Source organism: Dasypus novemcinctus, chromosome 3 (genome assembly GCF_030445035.2).
Source record: "Dasypus novemcinctus isolate mDasNov1 chromosome 3, mDasNov1.1.hap2, whole genome shotgun sequence".
In the NCBI taxonomy this organism is placed as follows: domain Eukaryota; kingdom Metazoa; phylum Chordata; class Mammalia; order Cingulata; family Dasypodidae; genus Dasypus; species Dasypus novemcinctus.
Genome location: NC_080675.1, coordinates 145,923,840 through 145,942,285, shown reverse-complemented (window position 1 = coordinate 145,942,285; position 18,446 = coordinate 145,923,840). Strand labels below are relative to the sequence as shown.

At 36.4% G+C, this 18,446-nt stretch overlaps 1 protein-coding gene across 4 annotated transcripts in view; it reads right to left on the bottom strand.

The window, feature by feature from the left end:
* LRRC49 (leucine rich repeat containing 49) overlaps positions 1–18,446 on the bottom strand; it is a 244,464-nt gene that overhangs the window by 59,309 nt on the left and 166,709 nt on the right. For all 4 annotated transcript variants that reach the window (XM_012522402.4, XM_058294430.2, XM_071214267.1 and 1 more), the window contains one exon: positions 10,284–10,450. In XM_012522402.4, the coding sequence (XP_012377856.2) occupies positions 10,284–10,450 (167 nt within the window). The remainder of the gene's footprint in view (positions 1–10,283; positions 10,451–18,446) is intronic.

The following is an 18,446-nucleotide window of genomic DNA, read 5'->3' as shown; positions in this document are numbered from 1 at the left end:
GTAAGTTTAAAATATTCATAAGCAAACAGAAACTAAGAGAGTTTGTAAAAAAGAACCCACCTTTGCAGGAAATATTAAAAGAAGCCTTTGAGCTTGAAAGAAAAAGACAGGAAAGAGAGGCTTGGAAAAGAGAATAGAAGAAAGAATATACTCTCCAGAAAAGATAATCAAAAGTGTAAAAAGACAGAATAAAATATGATATAACATATGAAAGCCAAGGAATAAAATTGTGAAAGTAAAGAATTCATTTACAGTATTTCATTGAATGTGAATGGATTAAATTCCCCAATCAAAAGATAAGGGTGAGGAAGTGAATGTCACTCAGGCAATGGGTCTCTTGCCTACCACATGGGAGGTTACTGGTTTGGATCCTGATGCCTCCTAAAGAAGATGGCAAGCTGGCATGAAAGGCAGGCTGGCAAGCTGACACAACAAGAGACAAAAGAAGAAAAGAACATAATGGGAGACAAAACAAAACAGGGAGTAGAAGTTCCCAGTGCCTCCTAAAGAAGACAGTGAGCTGACACGGTGTGCAGGTGTGATGGGCAGGCGTGGCGAGCTGATGCAACAAGATGACGCAACAAGAGATGTAGGGAGGCAAAACAAAATGAGACATACAACAAAGCAGGGAGCAGAGGTGGCTCAAGTAATTAGACACCTTCCTCCTACATTGGAAGTCCCAGGTTCAGCTTCTGGTACCTCCTAAAGAAACAAGGAAGACAGACTCAGCAAGTGAAAAACAACAAGGGGTGGGGAGAAATAAATAAATAAAATACAGCTTAAAAAAAAAAAGATGAGGGTGACAGAAAACATGAGCCACCCATATGCTGCCTAAAAGAGACTCACCTTAGACTCAGGGATACAAAACAGCTGAAAATGAAAGGTTGGGAAAAGATCCTCCATGCAAATAGTAACCAAAAAATAACAGGAGTAGCTATAATACCAAACAAAGCAGACTTTAGGTTCAAAAAAGTTATAAGAGATTCAGAAGGCCATTATATATTAACAAAAGGGACAATCCAAAAGGAGGAAATAACAGTCATAAACATTTATGCACCCAACCAGGATGCCCCAAAATACATAAGACACACCCTGGCAAAACTGAAGGGAGAAATAGACAGCTCTACAATAATCGTTGGAGACTTCAAAACACCACTCACATCATTAGAGAGAACAATTAGAAGATCAACAGGGTAACAGAGAACTTGAACAACATGATAAACGAGTTTTACCTAACAGACATATACAAAATGCTGTATACAAACTCAGTGGGTTATACATTCTACTCAAGTGCCCATGGATCTCTCTCCAGGGTAGATTACGTGTTAGGGTACAATGCAGCTCTCAATAAATATAAAAAGATTGAAATTATACAAACCATCTTCTCAGATCATAATGGAATGAAACATAATAGACAGGAAAAAGGTAAATCTGCAAATGGGTGGGGGTTAAACAACACACTGCTAAATAGAGGGTCAAAGAAGAAATTGCAAGTGAAATCAGTAAATACATGGACACAAATGAAAATGAACACACAATTTATTAAAACTTATGGGAGACAGCAAAGGCAGTCGTAAGAGGGAAATTTGATAAAATCCAGCATCCTTTCTTGAAAAAAACACTTCAAAAGATAGGAATAGAAGGGAAATTCCTCAATATGATAAAAGGCACTTTTGAAAAACCTATAGTCAACATTGTACTCAATGGGCAGAAGCAGAAAGCTTTGTCTCTAAGACTGGGAACAAGACAACAATGCCCACTGTCACCATTATTATTCAGCATTGAACTAGAATGTTTAGATAGAGCAATTAGACAAGAAAAAAAAATAATAAAGGCATCCAAATAGGAGAAGAGAAATAAAACTCTCACTATTTGTGGATGACATGATTCTATATTTAGAAAATTCTGAAATGTCTATGACAAAGTTACTTGAGCTAATAAATGAGTTCAGCAAAGTGGCAAGATACAAGATCAACATGCAAAAATCAGCAATTTCTTTCATGCTAGTATTGAACAATTTGAGGAGGAAATCAAGGAAAATATTCCATTTACAATGGCAACAAAAAGACTCAAATACCTAGGAATCAGTTCAGTCAAAGAAGATAGGACCTATATGCAGAAAACTACAAAACAATGCTAAAAGAAATCAATGAAGACATAAACAAATGGAAAGACATTTCATGTTCAGGCACTGGAAGACTAAGTATCCTGAAGATGTCAATCCTACTCAAACTGATTTATAGATTCAAGAAATACCAATCGAAATTCCAACAGCCTACTTTACAGAAATAAAAAAGGCAATTACCAAATTTGGAAGGGAAAGTGCAACTGAATAGCCAAACACATTCTAAAAAAGAGGAGTGACATGTGGGGAATTTCACTGCCTGATCTTGATCATGGTACTGGGTAAAGATATACACATCGATTAGTGGAATAGAATTGAGAGTCCAGAAATAAACCTTCATCTCTACAGTCAACTGGTTTTTGACAAACTACCAAGTCCATGTTAACAGGACAAAACAGTGTCTTCAACAAATGGTGCTGGGACAACAGGTATCTATAACCGAAAGAATGAAAGAGGACCCCTATCTCATTCCCTATACAAGAATCAACTCAAAATTGATCAAAGACCTAAATATAAAAGCCAGGTTCCTAAAACTACTAGAAGAAAATGTAGGGAAATTTCTTAAAGACCTTGTGGTAGGTTATGTTTTCTTGGACCTTACACCTAAAGCATGCACGACAAAAGAAAAAAATAGATAAATGGGACCTCCTCAAAATTAAACACTTTCTGCACCTCAAAGGTCAATGTCAAAAGGGTAAAGGCAGCTAACTTAATGGGAGAAAATATCTGGAAATCACATGTCTAAAAAGGGTTTAATATCCATGATATATAAAGAGATGTTACAACAATAAAAAGACAAATGACCCAATTAGAAAATAGACAAAAGACTTGAACAGACATTTGTCCAAAGAAGAAATACAAATGGCAAAAATAACAACAACACATGAAAAATGTTCAATATAACTAATGACTAGGGAACTCATTAGATAACTCAATGAGATATCATTTCACACCTATCAGAATGGCAACTATTAAAAAGACAGAAAACTACAAGTATTGGAGAGGATGTGGAGAGATAAGAACACTTATTCACTGTTGGTGGGAATGCAGAATGGCATGGCCACGGTGGAGGACTGTTTGGCAGTTCCTAAAGAAGTTGAATATAGATTTGCCATGTGACCCTGCAATACCATTACTGGGTATATACCCAGAAGAACTGAGAGCAATGGCACAAACAGACATCTGCATACTGATGTTCATAATATTCTTATTCGTGGTTGCTAAAAGTTGAAAACAACCCAGATGTCTACCAACTGAGGAAAGAATAAACTGTGGTATATTCACACTTTGGAATATTATGTAGCTGTAAGAAATGATGTTGTAAAGCATATGATAACATGGATGAACCTGGAGGACATTGAGTGAAGCATGTCAGACAGTAAAGGACAAATACATATGATTGTGTTACTATGAACTAAATATATTGTATAACATATTGCATGATTCCATTTATATAAAATGTAAATATAAATCAATTTATAAAGATGTAATTTGATTAGTGGTTATGTAGGGCTAAGGAAGCCATGCTAAGGGGTATGGTGCTTTTTTGTTGGGAGTAATGAAAATTTCTAAAATTTTTTGTGATGATAAATCCAGAACATTGTGATTATATTAAAAGTCACTGATTATACACTTTAGATAGATTGTATGGTATGTGAATATATCTCAATAGAACGGCTTAATAAATAAATAATTGATTGTGCAAGAATAGTCAGAAATAGAAACTATGTACAGGAGGGGAAACAGAGAGATTGAAAGGTGAGGAATTTTTTTGTTTGTTTGTCTGCTTTTTGATTATTATTATTATTGAAATAATGAAAATGCTCTAATAATGATTGAAGTAATGAATGCACAACTATGTGATTATATCAAATACCATTGATTGTACACTTTGGATGAATTGCATGCTTTATTAATATGTATTAATAAAATTGCTAAAAAATATACATACAGTAAAAAAGGAGAACTTAATCAAAATGGTATAACAGAACAAATCGATTAAACACAAAAGAAGGCAGCAATGGAGAAACTGGAGAAAGTAAACAGCAAAATGGCTAAGTTCCTTCTCATCAGTAATTACATTATTTTTTAGATTTGTTATTATTTTTTTTATTTCTCTCCCTTTCCCCCGCTCCCATTGTCTGCTCTCTGTGTCCATTCACTGTGTGTTCTTCTGTGACGGCTTCTATCCTTATCAGCGGCACCAGGAATCTGTGTTTCTTTTTGTTGCATCATCTTGCTGCGTCAGCTCTCTGTGTGTGCAGCGCCACTCTTGGGCATGCTGCACTTTCTTTTGTGCTGGGCGGCTCTCCTTATAGGGCACTCCCCTTGCGTGTGGGGCTCCCCTATGTGGGGGATGCTCCTGCATGGCATGGCACTCCTTGCGTGTATCAGCACTGTGCATGGGCCAGCTCACCACATGGGTCAGGAGGCCCTGTGTTTGAACCGTGGACTCCCGTGTGGTAGGTGGATGCCCCATCTGTTGGGCCAAATCTGCTTCCCTATGTCAAATATTGTTACAAGCAATAAAGAAGGATATAACATATTGTAAAAGGGTCAATCCATCAAAAAGATACACAATCGTAAATATACACACCTAACAATAAACTTCAAGATATGAAGCAAAAATGGACAGAATTGAAAGCAGAAATACATAGTTCTACAAAAATAGTTGAGACTTCCATTCCCCACTTTCAATAATGGATAGAATGACAGAAGATAACCAAGCATATAGATGACTTGAACAATGGTCAATTAAACCTAACAGACATATAAAGAATACTCCATGGTAGCAGAATATACATTCTTCTCAAGTGCACATGGAATATTCTCCATGATAGACCATACGTTATACCACAAAATAAGTTTTAATACATTTTATAAAAGTGAAAATCATACAAAGTATCTTTTCTGACCATAATGGAATGAAACTAGACATCAATAACACAAGATAATCTAGAAAACTCACAAATAGGTGGAAATTAAACTACATACCTTACACAGCCAAAGGAGCAAGAAAGAAATCACAAGGGAAATGAGAAAGGTATAGATGATAGATACTGCAATGTAAAAGTAGAAAGAAGGGTAGACTTATCTTGTAAAAGCACACTTGAGAGCTACCATCAATAGTGGGTAGAACAAGAAATAGGCTTTTAATTATATATTAGAAAAGTTACCAAGAAAAGAACTATTAATATATAGTTTTGGGAGAAGAGGAAATGAAGGTACTGAGTTTTCATCTATTGTAGCAAGAAGTATATCTAAATTTTATAAATCAAGAAATAGCATGATACATATTTAGAAATCTGGTAGAAAAAGAGTCAGCAAAGTACAGTCAAAAGAAAACGAGTAGTCACATTAGTTAAAGGAAAATTAGGTGAAGGTGGTATTAAGGAAGTCAAAGAAAAGAGTCTCTTAAAAACAAGGAGTGTCAACTCTGTCAAATAGTGCTGGGAGATCAAGTAAAATAAGGACTTTAAAAGTTCAAACAGCCAATATGGGTCCCTCAGGTTGAGAGCCTTGGTTTACATGAACACCAGATATAATAAGCTCCCTAAGAAATATTTCTACCTTTCAGAAGGAAGAGATTTTAAAGGATTTAGAGAACTACGGACTGAAGCAAAGAAAATTTTTACAACCACTATAAGTTATAAATCACTGATTTTGCATTATAGCCTCTACTAATTATTCACTGTCTAACCCTAAAGTTTTTTTTTTCCAATTTCATAAATAAATATCTTCTGTGGCTCCTCAATATAATAGTTTTCAGGTCATTTAAAGGGTTTGGACCAAGATAATATAATGGGGTTTCCATGACACTATGAATATCAGTAGAAAGTAAATCTTTTGTCAGAAAGTGTGAATCCTAATGATTCAATACTGTTTTCTATATTCTCTCCACTGAGCCTAACATCACTTTTCCATCTCTCCCTAACTCTTCCTCTAGGTTCCTTGCTTCTGACTTCACCAATAAAATTTCTTAAACTCTTGGTGTAACTATAATGCACAAAAATTTTCACAAATAGATACTTCCTCTTACTCTTGGAACTGACTGCTTGTTTTTAAGCTCATAAAAGTGAAGACTATAATTTTAAATTATATTAGGAGTCACAGGATATTTTGGCCACAGGTCACTTTAAAAGTTCAAAATGTCAGGAAAGTTGTAATAATAGTCTGGAATCCACGTATCAGAATTAGTTTTGCCAGATAAAGAGATCTTTAATAAACCAAGACACTCCTGCATCTCACTGCAACTGCGGACACTAGTAAGACCTGAATAAGGAAAGCCTGTAACAAAAGCATAGGCTGCATGGCAGAGATTAGTAGGAGATAAGACTCATCATTTGTTGAATACTTTGGTCCCTGTTGCCACACCTAGTCCCACCAGCATCTAGAGTAACTTCAATGTTTACTACTTCAACTGATCTCTCCTCTGGTGTCCTTCACTTCTACCCATCTCCCATGACCACAAGAATGGCCTCCAGATTGCTCTCAATGTGGTCATTACCTAGATATGCTCTACCTCTAAAGTCTTCAACTTCAAAAACTCATTTGGACCACAAATTCCCATTATTGCAGTTCTCTATTTATACTCTTACTTCTTTTTCCTCATCTTCAACTTCATTTAGACTTCTAGTCCCAGAAACACTAAATTTTCTCCCAAGCTATCAGCAAAGTTTATTTTTTAATTCTTTAAAAACCAAGCCTAGACCATATGTGCCAGCATTTCAATATGTTTTTGCCATTATACTTGAATTTTTGCATTCCCTATTTTCCTGATTCTTTGTCTCCTTATTCTTTTTCAAAAATTTAGGTTCTCCAAGGTGACACCTAGCTATTCTTTCCTGCAATAAACTCATTCAAAAATTTAGACTATAGTTGCTACATGTTCATGGACTCTAACCTCATTTAATTCCTCAGAATTTTCCTTTAGTCTTCCAAGATTTCCCCAGTTACCTCCCTCTGGCTACCAAAAAATCCTGAAAAAAATGGAAGGATAAACCATGTTTCTTAAAATGGTGATTTAGGACCATAATGCCAATCCTTCTGAAATCAGCACGTGAACTTAATGTAATTTTAAAAAGATTCTTGGCATTTCTTTTTCTATTTAGATTAAATGATTTTAAATTCACATGGGAAAAGAGTGCCTGAGAACTGAAAAGAATAATGAAAGCAGATTTTCCCTTCTAGATATTAAAGCTTAATGCATACCTACCATAATCAAAACAGTATGGTAATTGGCAATAAAACAGACAAGTAGATCAGTGGAATAGAATAGACTGTCCAGAAATATAGCTGAATATAGGAATTTAATGTTTCATAAAGATGACATTCTCATTTAAATAAAGAATAAGAGACCCATTCTTATTGTTCAGAGGTGCCAACTCACTCTCCTAAATCAGGCTGAGAAGGAACCAGCCCACTCTTACTTGCTCCTGGTTGTTTTTCTTTCCTACCTCAGGTTATTTTTTGTTTCCCCTCTACTTCTCACATCTAAGCCATTTTATGAAGTGTAAATGTGCCAAATGAGCAAAAGCAAGATTTTTCTATCTTATCTTTCTATTAAGATATTCCTTAATAGGTCACATCCAGGATCTTTTTTTTTTTTTTTAAGTCATGGGAACATAAAATATATACAAGATAAACTTTCCCATCTCAACCACGCCCAAAGCATACCATTGAAAAGGATTACTCATATTCACAATGTTGTGATACTCTCACCATCTTCCATTATTAAAACTTGCCCATTCCCACAAACAGAAACCATATGCCCATTACGCATTAACTCCCCATTTCCCATTAACTCTCCATTTCCCCTACACCTTACCCCTGGCAATCTTTACTTAAATTTCTGTCTCTATGAGTCTGCATAGTCTCTAATACTTTTCTTGTAGTTATCATGAGGCTTAACATGTAACATCCTAAATCTCTGACAATCTTGTTTGCTTAGATAACAACTTAAACTTCAATAGCATACAAAATCTACATTCTTATATCCCTTCATCCCCACCTTTTTTGTTGTTCTTGTCACAAATTACATGTTTATACATTATGAGTTCCAAAGCACTGACTTACCATTATTACATTTTATGCATTTGCCTTTTAGATCTTGTAGAAAATTAAAAGTGGGGTTATAAACCAAAAATACAATTGTACTGGTGCTTATATTTACCCATGTTCTTACTCTTACTGAACATTTCTTCATGCAGCTTTGACCTATTGTCTGTTTCCTTTGCTTTCAATGTGAATAAATCTTTAGCACCTCTTGTAGGACAAGTATGGGGGGACAAACTCTCTCAGGTCTTGTTTATCTAGGAATGTCCTAATCTTTCATTTTTAAAGACAGTTTTGCCAGACATAGAATTCTTGATTGGCAAATTTTTGCTGTCAGCACTTTGAATATGTCATCCCACTGACTTCTTGTCTCCATGACTTCCTTGTATGTGATACATTGCTTCTCTCTTTCAGTTTTCTCTCTTCATCTGTGGCATTTGACAGTTCGATTATTATATTTCATGATGTGGGTCTATTTGGATTTATACTGGTCAGAGTTAGTTGGGCATTCAGGATGTGTACATTCGTGTCTTTTGTTAAATTGGGGGATTTTTCAGTCATTATTTCTTTGAATATTCTCTGTGCCCCTCTCTCTCTATCTTCTACTTCTGCAACTCCAACAATGTGTACATCTGATGATGTCCCCCAGTTTCCTCAGCTCTGTTTTCTTTTCTTTCTTCTTTCTATTCCTTACACTAAATGATATCAATTATCTTATTTTCAAGTTCACTGATTTTTCTGCCAGCTCCAATCTGCTGTTGAATTCCTTTAGAGAATTTTTTATTTGTTATTGTCTTCAGCTCTATTTAGTTTCATTTCATAATTCCCATACTTTATTGATATTCTCTTTGTGTTCATCAGTCTTTTCCTGATTTCTTTTAGTTCTTTGTCCATGTTTTCCTTAAGTTTTGAAAGCATATTTAAGGTCATATTTTTTAATTTTAGCCTGGTATGTCCAGATCTGGTCCTCACTGATGGTTTCTAATGCTTTAATTTCCTCTTTTGCCTACAGTATCTCTTCCTGTTTCTCTGTATGTATTATAATCTTTTTTGAAAGGTGGGCACTTTTATATTTTCATGTGTTATCAATGGAATTTAGGCTCTGAGGTATCTGTTTCTTAAGCTTATAGCCATTAAGTGCTATGACAAAGCTTTCCTTGAAAGCCAGAGAAATGCTCACCAAAAAAAAAAGAAAGAAAAGAAAGAAAACATCTTTCCCAATCCTCTCAGATTGATCTGTTATTAGTGTTCTTCTATAGAGCTTATCCAATCAATGAGTTAAGAGAATAGCTCCAGGCCAAAGCATAGGGGCCTCCCTGATCCTTCTTGTGCATGTTCTTGTCTTGGGTATGCGCATGTGGCCTTAAGAATTCCCACATGCAAATATCCGCTCTTTCCTTAGAAGCAGTTTTCTAGTCCCAGAAACTGTACTATGTGTCCTAGAGCCAGCTATCCTTTGCTCCAGGGTGCCACAAATTAACTGATCTCCCACAGAGTTCTGTAGGAGGGCTCTGGGAGCTCCGTTCTTCATGCAGGGCAAGTTCTGGGATGGCAGGACTGTAACAAGTCTCTGGTTAAGTCCTGCAGGATGTCACTGGAGAGACTGGGACAGATATATATGCTTCTATTATGTACACAAGGATAACTCTGCTCTCTCCAAGATCAAGACCAGGGACACACATCAGGAGTATAGACCAGCTCCACACCAAGCCAGTGAGGGGTAAAGGGAGGGGCCAGATAGGATACCATAAGATCTTACTGTTTTAACTAGCCTTTTTCTTGATTTGGTGCTTTCCCTGTTACTGGAATCCTTTAAATGTTTTCTGAAGCTTTGAGATAGATGTTTCTGCCAGTTCTTGCAGGTTGTTCAAAGCTTCTTTGGGAAGATGGAATCCTGAAGCTACTCATTCCACCATCTTGATCAGGATGGGCCCCCACCTTCACTTCTTAAACTTCTAATTTTGGCAAGTTTTCTATAAAATAGATTAAATTCTTCAGGAAAAACTACTATTTTAAAATAATGATATATGAAATGATTTCCCATCCTGGCTCCAAATTGAACCGTCTAAAGATACTAGTATCTTGAAAGAATGCCATTGCATACCCTGCTTCTTCTGGAAATGCAGAGATGGTGCTTGCATCAATCTGACAGGGGTCCTGAGAAGGGGAGTCAGAATCTTTTCCATCTTGATTTGTAGCAATGTTGGAGCCACGATGTTGTTGCAAATCCCACTTTCGAGCTACATTGTTAATTGTTAACCGTTTCTTCTCCTGTGAAAAAGTTAATTGTGACAAGAATTATATAATGCAATTTTTGTAGAAGAGTATACAAAGAGCATATTGTTTGTATTTTCTTATTATACTTTTAAAATGAGCCTATTCCTTTAAAGTAGCTACAAAATATTCATTCTAAACCGAAGTGCAAGAGGCATTTACCCTGTGCATTCAAACACTTCAATAATGGTCTACCATCCTAAAAGAAAATAAATGATATACAAAAATTAATCTTAAAGAACTTCATTTTATTTAAAGAAATAAATAAACAACTGGAAATAAGAAAATTCACTATCAAATTTTAATTTAATAGAAATTAATATACTTCATTTTTACCTGAAATTTTAATTTGGCAGAAATTTATACCTCTGGGTTTAAAAATTGTAAGAAAATCAAATAATAATTTAATTCTCCTATCAAGTAATAGGACTAATATGGTGGGATAATTTTTGCATGGGCAGGGACAAGAAGGGATTGATCAATGTGCCAAAATTCAGAAAGTGTAATGTCGGAAGATTACTAATTATATCTAGACTACTAAAACAAAGTGTGCTATGCTGAAATAGTTCTAGATAGCTAGTACCATTTTAGATGAATAGGAGAGAAGTTCATTCATTATATGCAGTGGATACCTTTGGGTGCCTCAAATAACTTTAAGATGATGTTAAAACACAGATTGCTGGGCTTCATTTCCATTATGATTCAGAAGGTCTGAGGTGGGGGGTGTGGAATTTGCATTTCTAATAATTTCCAATTGTTATGGATGCTGGTCCATGGACCTCATTTTGAGAACCACTAACTCAGAGCAATGGAGCTCAAAACTCTCACAGAAAAAACCTGTTGAGAAAAGCTGATCTAGACTACTGAAAGAAATTGTACTAGGTTGAAATGTTTCTATTCAGCTTATATATAGTTGATGGTGAAAAATAATCCTATTCTAGTAAAGTCTCCATTATCAAAAGTTAACATTTGAAAATGGCATGTCAATTGGATTAAGGTGCTGAAATCAACACTTTCTCTTTCCTCTTTTCCAAGAGTATACTCCTTGATTGAAAATCATCTGGGTGTGATACCGACTCTGTTGAGGGAATCCCCTGCCCCTCCCTTCTAGCCTGCTATGCAATGCTGGTACAGGCTGACTTCTAATAATGCAGCCCTTGGGTGTGTGGGTATGCTGTGAGCTGCAGGGTGTGCCCCTGTGAGAGCTTGACTGTGTGAGCCGGCAGGCTAATCTGGGCTAGCAGCCATCGCCTCAGCCTGTGTCCACTTATGTCAAGGTAACCAGCAAATTTTGCTTCTATACTCCCACCTGCTTTCCGCCAGCCTCCCTATATAAGCCTCTGAAAACCGAAGCGGGGGGGCCCAGAATTTGAAGACTGAACTCTCCTCTGGGTCTGCACGCAAAATAAAACTTGGTTCCTCCATCTCTCTGAGTGTCGCTTGGGTTTCTTGGCAAAACCTGAACTTCTGCAACAACTCCTCTTCACTTGTTTGATGGGAAGCCAATGAAGGCTGTTAGGGAAAATAATCCCACAGTGCATGTCAACACCTAGAATACTTACTTTTAGTTTCACTTCTTTACCTATGAAGTTTTAGCATGTAATGCAAAATTATTTAGTTCAGTGGATTAAACTTTAGATGCATATATTTTCGAGATTTTTAAAACATTTTATATATGTATTTCTCATCTAAAGCAAGTTGGAATCTGCTATTCTACTATAAAAACTTTTTTTCCGAATCTACAGTTAATAGGCATCTTACCTTAAGGAATTCTATTTCAATTATTTGCAGTTGACTAGGCCAACCCACTTATTCAACTAAGCAATGCCTTCACATTAACTCAATCCCAAGAACCACTTTGAGAGAGACAGAAGCAGTGAGTCAATGGAGGAAATTATAACACCTCCATGCATGTGGCTTTCTGGCAGACTAGGATTTGGCAAAAAAAAAAAAAAAAAAAAAATTCTTAATGAGGTAAATATAGCAGTGCTTAGGATAAATGGCACAAAATATCTTTACACCATTGAGTATGTTAACAAATTTATAATAACAAGATATTCTTTGAAAATGCAAACACTTTCCTATACCCACTTCAAAGTTAAGCTTCCTTTATTTGGGTTACTAAAATCAGATTAATACCAGGTAGAATAAAAGAATGGGCATTCTGACTGAATCTGGATAAGGGAAGAGGCATTTTAAGAGAGGAGTGTAGCCTGGGATCAGGTAGGGATCACTGGCTAGCCAGGGACTACGGAAGGATTCTAGGCATTCTGTGGAACAACAACAACAAAAAATAGCAAAAGAAAGGAGAGATTCTTCAGGGCAGAAGGAGGGGACTCAACGAAAAAGTTATCATCAAAACTAAATTGAGGGGGAAGCAGATGTGGCTCAAAACCCTTAGGTGCCTGCCTAAAACATAGGAGGCCCCAGATTTGGTTCCTGGTGCCTTCTAAAGAAGACAGGCAAGACAGTGAGTTGACATGAGGGGCTGGCGCAGTGAGCTGATACAACAAGATGAAGACACAACAGGATGATGACGCAACAAGATAACACAATGAGAGACACAACAAGCAGGGAGTGGGGATGGCTCAAGTGACTGGGTGTCTCCTTCCCACATGGGAAGTCCAAGGTTTCGTTCCTATTGCCTCCTGAAAAAAATGAAGGTGAGCAGACAGCAAGTGCAAAAACAATGAGGGCTGGGGGGGAAGGGGGATGGGGAGAAATAAAATAAATCTTTAAAAGAAAAACTAAACTGAGGGGAGCGCATATGGCTCAAGTGGTTGAGCGTCTGCTTCTCATGTACAAGATCTCAGGGTTGATCCCCAGTACCTCCTGAAAAAACAAAACATACTCTCATTTGAGAGTGGATGTAGCTCAGTGGATGAGTGCTTGTTTCCCATGTATGAGGTCCTGGATTCAATCCCTGGTACCTCCTTGTGGCAGTTTGATATTGTTTATGAATTTCAAAAATAGATATTGGATTAGTTTGTAAACTGATATGCTCCTCTGGGCATTAGATTACATGGGATTGAGAGTTTCACTTTTACTTGATTAAATGATCAAGGCTTTGATTGGGCCACATCAGTAGGACCTTGAGTTGCTGCCCCCTTGGTGGGTAGGGACTCAGAGAAACTGCACTGTAGAGAAGGGAGGTGAGAGTTTTGATCCTGGAGCCCAGGAAGTAAACACACAAAGAAGCGTATAAGTGAGGAAGAAGAGAAGGCTCCATTAGGCAGAGCAGAGGCCTCAGGAAGAGAGCGTTTGCATGATGGTCTATAGCTGACCTTGTGGAGCGAGCAAAGCAGCTGAGCCCAGAAAGAAATGAGCTCTGGAAGAAAGGAAGCCTGAACCCTTGCAGATGTTGGCAGCCATCTTTCTCCAACACATGGTAACAGACTTTGGGGAGGGAAGTAACTCAGCTTTATGGCCTGGTAACTGTAAGCTTCTACCCCAAATAATACCCTTTATAAAAGCCAACAGATTTCTATTATTTTGCATCCATACCCCTTTGGCTGACTAATACACTCCTAAAAAAAAAAAAAAAAGGAAACTAAATGGAGATGCAAATCAAAACGACAATGAGATATCATCTTATCTCTTATATCATCTCATAGAATGATCCTTATTTAAAAAACAGAAAACAATAAATGCTGAAGAGGATATGGAGAAACAGGAACACTTTGTCACTGTTGGTGGTAATGTAAAATGATGCAGCCTCTGTGGAAGACAGTTTAATGGTTCCTCAGGAAGCTAAATAAAGAACTGCCATATGATCCAGCAATTCTTCTACTAGGAATATATCTAGAAAAACTGAAAACAATGACACAAACACACATTTGCACAATGATGTTCATAGTGGCATTATTCACAACTGTCAAAAGATGGAAACAACACAGATGTCCATCAAACAATGAATGGAAAAACAAAATGTGGTATTTACATACAATGGAATACTATGCTGCTATAAGAAGAAATGAAATTCTGACACAGATGATAACATGGCTGAACTGAAGATATTATACTGATTGAAATAAGACAGACACAAAAGGACAAACAGTATAAGGTATCACTAATATGAACTAAATACAAAGAATAAACACAGAGTTAAAACCTGGAGTATAGGTTACTAGGAGATAGGATGAGGGCTGACGCTTAATGTATGTAGAATTTTCAATTAGCTTGATTTTAGAAGTGTGGAAATGGAAAGAGTTGACAGTAATGTATTATATTAAGTACAACTGTATTAGTTAGTCAAAGGGGTACTGATGCAAAATACCAGAAACTGGTTGGTTTTATAAAGGGTATTTATTTGGGGTAGGAGCTTAAACATACCAGGTCATAAAGCATAAGTCACTTCCCTCACCAAAGTCTCTTTTCACATGTTGGAGTAAGAAGGCTGCCGATGTCTGCGAGGGTTCAGGTTTTCTGGGTTCCTCTCTTCCCAGAGCTTGCTTCTTTCCAGGCTTAGGGTTCCACTCTTCCCAGGGCTCCAGCTTAAGGCTTCAGCATCAAACTCCAACATTAAAAACTGTCAACTCTGTCCTTTGCCAACCTTTTATCTGTGAGTCCCCACCCACCAAGGGGCAGGCACTTAACACCCAACTGACACAAGAGGTTTACTTGATTACTTAATCATCAAGTAAACCTCTGAATCCAAATATAATCTCATATGCCCAGAGGAAAAGACCAGTTTACAAACATAATCCAGTATCTATTTTTGGAATTCATAACTATATTAAACTACTACAATAACTAACATGGCTGGTTTATAAATGGGGTTGTGGCTAAAAGGGGCAGTCTAGGGATGTAAATGTCAATTCAAAGAAAGCTAGAGAATAATCTAGGGACTGAATAACAGTGGACCCAGAGGTGGATGAGGATTGTGCTTAATAATACAAACACAAGAATGTTTTTCTATGAACTAGAACAAATGTATGTCACTGCTTCAAGGTGGTAAGAATATAGGGATGCATGGGAAAAATAAAATCAATGTAACTTAAGGACTATAGTTACAGCAATATTGTAATATTCTTGCATCAACGTCAAAGAAGGTACTGTGATAATAATATGGGGGTATGGAAAAAACATACCAAATGTACTCTATGGACCATAGTTAGTGGTAATAGTCTGATGATGTTTCTCATAATCTCTAACAAATGTCCCACAACAATGTAATGTGTTGGTGGAGGGGTAGTGTATGGGAATTCTACACAATTGTGCATGATTGTTGTGATGGTTAGGCTAATGTGTCAACTCAGTCAGGTAATTGTGTCCAGTTGTTTGGTCAAGCAAGCACTGGGCTAACTGTTATACAAGGGCATTTATGACTTAGGCACCGTTGACTTATACTGCAGTGGTAAATCATAGATAGGTGATTATAATTACATCAATCAGGGAGATTGCCATCAGCAATGAGTGATACTTTATCCAATCAGCTGAATGCCTTAAAAGGGGAAGTGATTCCAGGATTGAGTGAGAATTTCCCTGCTCATCTTTGGACAGCCAACATTTCCCAGAGCTTGTCAAGAACCTTCACTGGACTTTCACTGGAGCCCCTGGTTACAGCTTGCCTACGGAACCTGGACTTGTGCGTCCCCACAGTCATGTGAGAGACTCTTACAAATCTTATAAAATCTCATACTATTACAGATATCTCTGGTTGATTCTGTTTTCCTAGAGAACCCTGACTAATACAATTGTTCTGTAAGTTCACAACTTTCCTAATAAAAATATATATAGATTGAAAAAACTAAATGGATGCATTTGGTTCATCAGTTATAATCGTGTTTCTAAACAGCTAGATGGCAGTAAACTGCCAAGTCTGTGTTAAAATAACAACTATTTTAGAAGATGCCAAATTTCAAGTTCTGCCACTTGGGTCCATTCTTCATAGTCCATGTAAGACCATACCAATATCTCCAGTAAATATTTTCCTTCAATTCCAAGGTTGCAAGGAAAATAGAAAGATAGGAGAGAAACAAGGCAGAAGATGTGTCTATGTCCTCTAGAAGATGTGTCTATGTGCCTTTCTATAACCATCCCCTCCCACTTTCTTAAAGATCAATATAAGGAGTCTCATGAAACAATTCCCAGTAAATGCTGAGATTCTGTAGCATCATAGCTCTGATGCTCAGTTAAGGATAGAACCCACGTCTCCTGATTACCCATAATCTTCCCTCTTATTAAAAATAAATGGCTCTCATAATTAATGAATTCTATTTAGTGACATTAACAAAAGCATTAGCTACTTTTTCAAAGTATTCATAAAAAGTTTCTAAACAATTTTTAAAGTTTGCTAAAAATTTAGTGGCACATTTCCAAAAATGCTGATGGTAACAAGCAATTGAATTTGGTATATAACAAAAATTTTTCAGTTGAAAGGTAAAGTCAAGTGCGATTTTATGCCTACACCAGGATCCATCCACACTGGAAAGCTAGAGCCAAATCATTAATGGAGTTTCTTTGTTCATTCTTCCTTTCCATTATCCAAGGCTCATACAAGAGTACTCTATAGGTCAGGGAACTATTCTATTCTATTCTACTCTATTCATTCATGTATACATCTGACAGCAGCAGCTGAATGATAGGGAATACTAATTTTTCTAAATGAACCATTGAGAAACATTTGCCAATAGCATTATCTGGCAATGGTAAATTTGTTCCTATAAATTAAAAAAATATTGCCTACAGCGTTATTTCCTATAAACAAAGGTACTTTGGGCCAGTTCTTAGGGATACTATGGTATGGAAAAGATTAAAATCTTATTGGCTGAATCAATAAAAAGGTAAGACAAGAGAGTGCTTGAGCATAGCTAATTAATGGGATGGGGATAACATAAAACTTGTGGAGAATTCAGGAAGTTAAGAGATAAGAGCAGGTGAGGGAATTTTAACAAACTGAATAACAGTACTATTACTTTTGAAGTAGTAGATCTGAGCTGAGAGAGCGTGGGACCAAGTTCTTTTTGTTGTTGTTTGTTTTGTTTTGTTGTTGTTGTTAATTTAGGAATAACATAGTGTAGGCTGCACAGCTTTTAAGTGTACTGTGTAATCAGTTTTGACAAATGCATATACCTATGTAATGCACTCCTCCATGAAGATATAGAACATTTCCATTATCCCAGAAAATTCCCTTGTTTTCTAATTTTGTTACATACAACTTTGTATCCTTACTAGTAATTTTTTAGAAAAATTCCAGATGCCATTTTAATATTTAAAAGAAATAACATTATTCACAATTGTAAAAAGATGGAAACAATGTGGTATATACACAGGGTGGAATACTATGCTCCTACAAGAAATAAAATTCTGACACAGATGACAACATGACTGAACTTTGAAGATATTATGCTGATTGAATTAAGCCAGACACAAAAGGACAAATATTGTATGGTCTTACTAATATGAACTAAATACAAAAAATAAACACAAAGTTAAAACCTGGAGATAGGATGAGGGCTGACAAATGGTACTGATGCTTAATGTATATAGAATTTTTAATTAGCTTGACTGTAAAAGTGTGAAAATGGATAAAGTAGATAGAAACACATTATAGTGAATATAACTGTAATAACACAGCTGGCTTATAAATGAGACTGTGGTTGAAAGGGGTAGTCTAGGGATGAAAATGTTAATTAAAAGAAAGCTAGAGAAGAATCTAGGGACTGAATAACATAATGAACCTGGAGGTGGATGAGGATTGTGGCTAATAATACAAATACAAGAATGTTCTTCTATGAACTGGAACAAATATACATCACTATTACAAGGTGGTAAGAACATAGTGATATATGGGAAAAATACAATTAATGTAACTTATGGACTATAGCTAACAGCAATACTATAATATCCTTGCATCAATGTCAAAGAAGGTACTATATAAATGCTAAGGATCAATAGTAGGGGGGTAAGGGATTTTTTCTTTTAGACTAAGGAGAACATTAAAAAACTTACTGGGGCAATGACTGCAAAACTCTATGATGAAAGTGAGAGC